This window comes from Triticum aestivum, chromosome 7B (assembly GCF_018294505.1).
Source record: "Triticum aestivum cultivar Chinese Spring chromosome 7B, IWGSC CS RefSeq v2.1, whole genome shotgun sequence".
Lineage (NCBI taxonomy): Eukaryota > Viridiplantae > Streptophyta > Magnoliopsida > Poales > Poaceae > Triticum > Triticum aestivum.
Genome location: NC_057813.1, coordinates 639,727,151 through 639,736,476, shown reverse-complemented (window position 1 = coordinate 639,736,476; position 9,326 = coordinate 639,727,151). Strand labels below are relative to the sequence as shown.

Here is a 9,326-nt window from a genome sequence, read left to right as displayed (position 1 = left end):
GCCACTAAAGTGAACAACGGTGGCAAGTTTAAGCACCATTAGTGATATTACCTCTTACGAAAACTACCGAGCATATTTACAGTCACATTCTCCATACGGTCTAGGAGAAAGAGCATTCCGCCAACAAGTGATCGCCAACCTTTTTTTTGGTGGCAGCAAAGCCCACATTTTGGATTGCAAGAATGTGTTTCTTAGTCTTGTGAACGGTCACACACTGGCCACACACAGCAAGCCATGTAAAAATCTTAGTTCTAAGAGCCTCATTGGCCATCTAGATCAATGAAACGTCCTTGCTATGGATCTACAACTCAAACAACATCCTATGTGCATACCTTGCCATGAATATGCCGTCGGTCGTCCATCATGTGTGGTTTCCAAAATTCACATAACTCATGTAGGGGTCCAGGATGAAGGACTTGCCTTGACTCACCTGACTCATTGGTCACCAGCGTCCAACGATGAGGATTTCACTTGACACAGCAGACCCATTTGTCACCAGTGGCGACTAGTGTCACAAACAGAGCCCGAGTGTGCAAATGACATTGGAAGGCCAATGATGCAAGTCCAGTGATATTGGACAGATGTACAGGTATGCAGTGTATGACTCCCATATGAATTCCTGATGCACCCTATTCCTATTTCTATAGATCACATTTTGCTACTATTTTGACATTGTGCATCTTTGTCCTGGTCCTCACTCAAATAATGTCACTTGTGTGTCTCCTCACGACCATTTCGATGGATGGTTCTGCCAGTATATACTGGTTTCAGATGACTGGGTAGCTTGGGTTCAGTGCTTACCTACCATGACTAGAGCGGCATGTGCAAAAGAGTTGAGTTGATGGCATTTATGCATAGGACTTTCGTATTTCCGCTCATGAAGAGGAGATCACAATGCTAGTACTATGGGCATGTTCCCTTCTTCATTTCAACAAATACGGCAGGCATTAGCACATAAATCTTCATAAATCAAATTGATCAGCTTGGGAGTTTGTCTCATAGATAACATAAATGAGTGAAAATAAATAACCTATATATAAGTCATCAACCCACCACCATACCATCTTACATAGTTACATTCTCAAGTACGGAGAACCACGTCATGCAGTTTATCTATTAATCCACCAAAACATGTGACAATGTGAACCCTAGGCGACATTCAGTAGGCGAAACAGTTGAGGCCGCAACACCTCCTTAGCTGGCTCCTCAGCCACGTCCTACCCTTCTGCAATGAAACAAGATAATTAGGCGTTGATAAAAATTATAAACATTAGCGGTATTTGACAACTCATAAAGCTGTGGGGCAAATTTTCAGTCATTAACTGAAAATGTATTCCATACTTTTACTGGCAGAGAAATCGACTAGTGAAGGAGTATTTTCAGTTAATTTGTTGCAAAACTGAAGCCGTACGCCAATTGTTTTTTTATATTTTTTTCATCAAAAAAGTGTATCTGTAGGATTGGAGTTCTTGTGTTGTGAAAGTTACAATCGTGGACTGCATATATAACGACCAGTCATTTTCCTGAAACAAATAAATTTCTTTCTTGTGTTGAAAACTTCATGAAATCAGTTAAAAAAAAACTTCCTGAAACATGCGATGCAGCCATCATACTCCGCAGAAAATTAATTACACACCTGTATTAGCTTAGCTCGGGGCATGTCCGGTGGGACCTCATACAGGTCGTCGTCAATAGCCTTGACCGCCGCGAAAGAGAAGGGTTCCATTGCTGTGTGGGTCCAAGAGTCATCCAGCCAGGTTTCCCTAGCCACCTTGTACTTCTTCCCAATGGCGGCGACGCCACTGTCGTAACCAGTGGGTTCCTCCTTGAGTGATTGGTGTACCGTGCCAGGCTCGAAGCAATGGTTGACGACGGCCGCCGTCCAGCCACCATCGTCGCCGTTGATGTGGTTGTTCCACTCTCCGAACGTTGGGACGCGCCTCCTGCGACCTGCCCTCGTTCTCTGCACACGCGTACGTAAGTTGTCGTCAAGCTAGAGACCATGAAAAGCTAGCCAACATAGAAGACATATACGCGTTTGTCAAAAAAAGGGAGAAGAAGAACATATATACGCGGTATGCCTTGATGCAGGACATGCGCACGCAGGAGAGCAGGGCCGTGTCCAGTGTGACGTGCTTGGCAAGGAATGCAACGTGGGGCCCGCACAAAAGCTAGAGCTCTGTAGTATGCATGCACTGGTGTGCACTAGTCAGAGTACAGCTGACTGTTGACGCAGCGTCGACATGGTTGACTTGTCACCAAAAACGTACACGCCATGACCAGAGATGCAAATGAATCACATGACTGCTGACCGAGTGTTGACTCTGTGCGGACTTGCTTGACAAGAGAGCGTGCCGTGTGCTGCAAGCTCACGAGCTATCTTAGATTCCAAAGCAAGGATCCACTAGATTCAAGATTTGCCACCATGGGCGTGGATGCAGATGAATTTGGAGTCGGCCAAGACATGACTGCTCGAGTGGAATGGAGCCTTACATCTGAACTCTACTACAGGGTTTGTGTACTCACCTTGCAGGGTTTGTGTACGGGGAACGGGATGTGCATCGCAGACTCTAAACGCTGGGCTAGCACGGACCATCCGTCGCCGTCGCCGTAGTTCCATTCCCCGAACGCCGGTATCCCCCGGTACCCCCTCATATCCTGTGAGAAACACATACATCAGCTTTGCTCGGCCATGGCAAATCAAACGAACGCAACGGCAGGAAACATCAGTATGATACGGAAGCCATACCTCCATTGGCATAGCTTGGCCTGCGATCGTGAGATGGAGCCCGAGAGAGGAATTTGACTTGCTCGGCTTGGTAAGGACACAAGACAAGACAAGAGTGATAGAAGAGAGGTATTGACACAGGTGCCGGTTCGGTGAATTTATATGGAAGTGTGTGGTGTGCTTAGGAAGGAAGACAACCGACTTTGAGAGGGAAAATTGGGCCGGAGGGCAAGGCAAGGGCGCGCTAGCTGGCTCTCACGCTCTGGACGTACTACTGTGTGTTCTGGTCAGCCTGATCTCGGGCCATGTGTATAAGGTGGTTTGTCAGATAACTGTGGCTAGAATAAGGTCGCGATGGCATAGTAGGGGAGACCATAAGGGTCAACGGTACATTGAAGCCGGTGCTTGCACTAGAACCGAGTCTAGGAAAAAAAATCCAAAAAATATAAAAGTTGCGGCAAATAGTAGCTTCTGTCAAGAAAACAATTATAGGAAATTATACACTTGCACTTACTTTGAGCTGTAATTTCTTTCTATTCCGGCAGTCCGGCTACGACACCTTGTGTAAGTTTTTAAGCACTAGAGAACAGACTACTGATACCTGCTTCCGTAGGATGGGATGTAAAATGACCGTTGGATCTACTACTAGACCGTGCATGGTTGTTTGATTGCCTCCTAATTACTGTTTCCGCTTAGCATGCACGGCACCCTCGCTAATCACGCTCCTGTAGTTATCTACTGTTTCCGCTTAGCATGGCGGAGTATATCCTAAAACGTGAAGCGATCAGACTGCATGCAATCAAAGTTTGATTCCGACTAGGGGTTGGGGCGCCACCCGTTGGCGCCTCTTGAGAGGAAGTTTGCGCGGTGCCAGATTGACGAGCGACCTTTTCACCTCCTTTTTTTCAGATTGATGAACATGCACATATAAGGAACTTGCAATAGAATTTACACCTGATAACCAAACAAACAACAATATTTTAGAGACCTTGATCCCATTGGGTGGTGGGTTATCCCCAACCATATTAAACTCTACATCGTATGAACAACTACAGAAAAAATTGTAAAACCAATCTGGCATATAACTAATTGTACGCATAAGGGGCTAGCAGGTTGAAGCTCGGCCAAGAGTGGAAGTTTACGATGACGAAGCAGTTGACGTCTTTGCTCCTCCTATTCACTGACTGAAGCTCTCATAGCAGCGGACGTTTACAGCGACGCAAGAGATGTTGTCTTCGCTCCTCCTATTCACCAGTTGCTCCGTCAGATGCTTCGCAGCTGCCTGTCCGCCCCTCTGGTGTCATTGATCTCATCAACAGCCTTTTGATTGGTCATCACCTGAATTTTCAACATACTATAACAAAGTTTAATTGCATCAGAGCCAAAGAAGGGAAATATGAAAGCACTGCCGAATGCAGATAATTTGGTACAAAAAAAGAGTGAGCTAAAAATCCTCCCCAAATCCACAAAAATAATAAAATATAGTGCTACCTACCGTAGAGGTATAACTGGTATAGCTACAACAAGCAAACATCTTTCAAAACGCCCTCTTGTCAGACTACTACTTGTAGACTTTCAGGCACGCAACGCTAACTTCAGTGGCTTTTTCCTGTCAAATAGAGCTGACAGAATGGATAGTAACAGAAAGAGCTAACACAGATGTACTGAAGAGGCAACATCGTACTGCAATAAATCAATAGTCGATCATCTGGTCCTTCACATTGCTGGCCGACCGGCATGATGGCTGACTTCTCACAGGCGATCAGGAGAATCAGCACGAGGCATATGGGTATGCGGCTGCTTCGGGCACCGGAAGAAGAGGCCATTGTTGAGCGTTGATGAGGAGAGTGACTGCAACTAAAATCTGAATTGTATGATGCATGGTTATCCAAATTGACATTTAGTAAATACAATAAGAAATATAAATTTACCGGAAAGAAATAGTTTGTGGAAAATCAAAATGGGAATTCAAAGCAGAAGATTTACACATGACGATGACCCATGTTAATTAAGTTGTATAAACAGCAACATTAACATGAGAGTAGGCTAGAAATATAAATTTATCATACATTGGCACAACTTTTGTTGCTTGGAAATCAGTGCTGGAGAAACAGTCGTATGTGTCATAAAAAGACGCATTATCAAGTGCAAGAAGGTTTTCTAAAAAAATCATAGTAAGAAGGCAAGTCACTGATTCTGAGTGGTAGTGAGCATCCGAGTTACCTGGAAGGTGAAATGTTCAAGGCCAATAGCTAAGGATGTGCTTGTGATATGACTTCCAAGAGCGAATGAAAACACTACAACCTAACTATTAGTTTACAGCAAACGGAAAGCATACATGATATAAGGAAGCCAAACATTACATATGTACCATTCTAAAATAAGCTGTATTTGATGCCATGAATGAGACATCGCCTATTATGGCAATATAAATTGAGAGATTTTGCCTACTCAAAAGACTTACTGAAGTGTCACACTAAGTAATAATTAACCAAAATGTTTTTAGTACCTCAACAATAAGAATATTATATAAGTATACTGCCATCAAAAAACTATATGATTACTTCTCACAAAAAGTAACTATACGTTAACAAATATAGTCTACTAACTGAGACAACTTCGTGCGACAATCCATTTCTACAAAAGCATGAGGTGAATTGAGTTTTTGTACGCTGCTACAAATAGTATGTGCCCTTGCAAATTAATTGGTGGCAAAAAATTCTTTTGCAAAGACATATCCGAGCCAAAGCAAAGAGCCAAAGAAGAGAGATATGTGAACGGAGTAAGATTCAGCCAACATACTGTATCTGAATCGAGTAAGTGTCAGCCAACATATTGCAAGAAGTTAAAATAACTGGAAAATACCTGAGCAGGTATTTGTGCATTTCGATCTTGCCTACACACATTAGGGTGCCTGGTAAGCAATGTGTTCAAGCAATCACTAAGAAAATTTAACTCACTATCAGTAACTTCAGGGCAAGAAAATATAATGACTACCTTTGTGAGGCCACCACTTCCATCCAAGCATCCTTAACTCTAGGATACACCCCCCAAACAAATGTCCTCATTGTGAAATACAACAAGCAGTTTATCCTGTGAGGACAAAAAGTCTGTCTCAAAAGTATACAATATATTTTGCATGTAAGATTTAGGTCTGAGAAGTTGCCTTGTCATTTAATGTAGGGTTTCAGTCACAGCGAAAACAAAAGGGTGTCAACCAAGAAATCATATGACACCCAATTTACTATGACCAAATTGCTGCTTTTTTCTTGTAATGAAGTTCACCCAATTGAAGAGATGGCAACTGACCAATGACCAATCCACCGGCTCGCTGCCACCCACTTTCTCCCACCGCGGCTCAGCGCATGGCAAGAGGGTGAAATCCCCTGCACCCGGCAAAGAACAAGAGTGATTAGCCCGCAACCAGCAATAGAGAAGGATGACAGGGTGGTCACCTTTGATACTTTGTGGCTTAAAGTATTTGCTGAGATCTTCCCATGTAGCTTTTAGACTTTATAACAACAACCTATAGTGATATATATGATTAAAAGCACAATTAAATTATTACCCAAAGACAGCACAAATTGATATGATGCTTTAGACTTGAATATACACTCCCTGGTTTAACATTTTCATGAACATTGGGTGAGCATGCTTGTAACCCAAAAAGGGATCAAAGCGACAGTACAAAGAACTTCTTGAGATAGTAATTAATTGCAAGAATGTGGTTAGCTAATCAATCCCGGCCAAGCAAAAGATAAAATGGTAGATCACGAATATATGAATCGTTTAGAAGTGGATCAGTCCTATCAACTGATCTGTCGTCGGCGTTTTGTTTGCTTCTTTTGCACTGTTTTGTTAGATAGAGCACCAGATGGTTTACTGACACTCATAAATATGTGTGACTACCAGCCAAGATCTTATCCTTAGTTGCAGCATTTGATGCGTTGAATACACATGTTATATCACAATATAGTTGGCAAGTTACTCCATTGAAAATTACATAAGTATATTCCCATATAGAATAGTATCACTATATTAGAGGCTCATTGTGCACCTGTTGAGCTGCTCTCTGAGAATTATTAAAGTGACTTGGTGATTCAAAACCAGTGAGGATAGCCTAATTGTTGCATCCCCAAAACTATACGGCCCACGAATACAAAATATCAGCAAGTATGTTCTCTCAAGGATTTTTTTGAAGATGGTCTCCCAAGAAAATTAAAGCAACTTCAACTTGAGAACTCTATCTAAGTAATTGCCGACCAAAATATTTGATAAAACAGTGTTAGAGCATACCGTACTACCCGCATCCCCAATCAGATCAGCTATCTGCTCAGATATGACATCCTTCCTGTTTTCATCCAACACAACAACCCAATCATGCGCACTACCATCAGAACAATTAGACTGCTAGAATCTAATGGATGAGTGAGCTATTTATTAGGTAAAGACAGGTAAGCGTTCAAACATACGAAATCTTCAGTTTTGAGCTGCTGCATCATAGACGAATCTTCTGCTCCAATTTGCACCTTCACATATTTGAAAAGTAAATTATATCACATGAGGACATCAACAATCAAATTTATCATGAACAAGTTATGGTTTATTAATTTCAAATTCTGTAAGGCGGTAGTATAAATCAGAAGAAACATAATTAAGTGTATGGCAAGTGAACTTGGCACCTGATAAATTCTACAGGCCAATATATGACCACGGGACACAAATTTACATAAATGAACTTCACCTCTTGTGCAGGAGACCAACCCCAACCCCTATCCAACACATGAATATTCAAACTTGGTCCTATCTGAGCCATCTTGAGTTGAACTGAGAACCAGTAAAATGATCCATCATGACCAAATGCTTTAACATCGACATTTTCCTGCACCAGATAAGTGGCACCGAATCAGCAAAGCGTGGTGTTCATGCCTTAACGCAAACAAATTGAGTGTTAACTTCGCAAGATTCTGCTCTGTCGGAGACATTACGTGGATGATGAAATTACCAAAGAGAAAAGCTCATTATAATACCCAAATCAGTTCACCCGCATCACCAATATAGGAAATAGACAACGATTTTTTCCCCAAGAACATGAACCTGCAGCACTGAAAAAAACTACAGACATGACCCAATCAATCTTTACCTGCGAGATTATGTGAATCAGCCAAATGGATAATACGAAAAACGGTTTTGCTAAAGGCCTAAAGCACATCTAGATAATAAGATAGCACACAAATCTTGCAATATCTACAACATGGCAAACACATGGTTTAATTGATTGACAAGCAGTCAAGGTAATTCAGCAGCAATATGCATAAACCAACCTGAATAGTTGAATTAGGGGGCTCGGTCAACAGCCATGCTTGCATGCGTTTCAGCTCAAGAGAAAAGGGCATGAAGTCCTGACCTTCAGATTAAGTTCCGGTATAAACTGCAGGTACCACAAACTCAATCCGATATGCCAGAATCATGTGGAGATGAAGAGAGACGAAATAAAAGAAAGCTCGCAGTGCAGACCAGGGTGAGAGAGAGGGAGACGAACCTGTAGGTCGAGCCAACGCCATCGGAATCAGCAAAACCAAAGAGGAGGATGACCTCGTGTGGGGCAACAGCGGCCTGCACTCCTTTCTGACAAGCGAGAGGAGGGAAAGGCAGGTCGGGATGGAGGTCGTGGATCTCGATCCGCGGGCGGATGTGGAGGAGGCGATGCCGCGCAGCAGGTCGGGCCCCTCGCCGGACAGCACGCCATCCGGTTTTGGCGGCGACGACCGCATGTTAGCCGGTCGCCGCTGCTGGCGGCGGAGGGAGGCGACGTCCCCAGGCGCCGCGCGATGGGCCGCTTCGCCGACCTCAACCATAGGTGGTGGGTGGGAGCGTCGCCCAGGCGGCTGTGGCGGCGCTGGAGAGGGAGGAGGGGCGCTGGAGGCGAAGGGAGGTGGAGGACGTGCGGTGTGAGGGTTTCGCTCCACAACTTTTCCTTTCTTTCTTTTTTTCCCTCTTACTTATTCCTTGCCCAACCCACGCATTCGACATGGCACGCGCGAGCAACCTCCCTTGATGCACACCTTATTGTTTTGGATTGTTCAGGCCAATTCATGTAAAAAACAGTTTGCTACATTTATGAGACACTCCAGGATTGATACTTTTTTTCTTCACATGGTTTATTTCTCACATATATGCTTCCATCAAATCAATAATTTGCTTCAACACATAGCCAAAGTAGGTTCGATCTAACAGAAATTCATATGGAAATATGTGCATATTATAAATGTTTACTTTGTATCCCCAATGAAGCAATAATTTGTTTCTAGCGACCAGAAAATTTGCTTCCACTAAAAGTTACACTTGCATCCACTAAAAGTTATATTATAAATGTTTACTTTGTATCCCCAATGGGCAAAAACTAAATTTGCTTCCACTCAAACATAAAATGGTTTCCAGGGTAGCAACTGATTGTTTTCAAACAAACGAAAGTTTGCTTCTGAAGAAAAAGGAATCCGCTTCCATGCCCGTAAAAGCCTAATACAATTAAAACATAAGAAATTAATTTGGGAATCATACTGGCGGCTCGCTCGTAAGGGCATCTCCAGCCGCGCCC

The 9,326-nt window shown here is 43.1% G+C and overlaps 1 protein-coding gene and 1 long non-coding RNA gene across 3 annotated transcripts; both read right to left on the bottom strand.

Moving 5' to 3' along the window:
- Positions 1 to 947: 947 nt before the first annotated feature.
- On the bottom strand, positions 948 to 2,838 carry LOC123155597 (uncharacterized). Its single transcript, XM_044573755.1, has 4 exons — positions 2,750 to 2,838; positions 2,527 to 2,658; positions 1,637 to 1,963; positions 948 to 1,225 (listed from the first exon to the last, which is right to left on the bottom strand). The coding sequence occupies exons 1-4, from the start codon at positions 2,759 to 2,761 to the stop codon at positions 1,160 to 1,162; spliced, it is 537 nt and encodes a 178-aa protein (XP_044429690.1). The 5' UTR covers positions 2,762 to 2,838; the 3' UTR covers positions 948 to 1,159.
- Positions 2,839 to 7,301: 4,463 nt separating this feature from the next.
- On the bottom strand, positions 7,302 to 8,412 carry LOC123161697 (uncharacterized). Of its 2 annotated transcripts, XR_006480832.1 has the most exons (4): positions 8,271 to 8,412; positions 8,053 to 8,159; positions 7,759 to 7,843; positions 7,302 to 7,610 (listed from the first exon to the last, which is right to left on the bottom strand). It is a non-coding gene; the product is annotated as an uncharacterized lncRNA (long non-coding RNA). The 2 variants fall into 2 exon arrangements; XR_006480831.1 differs by lacking the exon at positions 7,759 to 7,843.
- Positions 8,413 to 9,326: the final 914 nt, after the last annotated feature.

Excerpts from the sequence above, each read along its gene's own strand:
- LOC123155597 (XM_044573755.1), bottom strand. Across the intron at positions 1,964-2,526 it reads CCGTACACAAACCCTGCAAG|AGAACGAGGGCAGGTCGCAG; the intron begins GTGAGTACACAA and ends ACGCGTGTGCAG. Across the intron at positions 1,226-1,636 it reads CCCGAGCTAAGCTAATACAG|AAGGGTAGGACGTGGCTGAG; the intron begins GTGTGTAATTAA and ends GTTTCATTGCAG.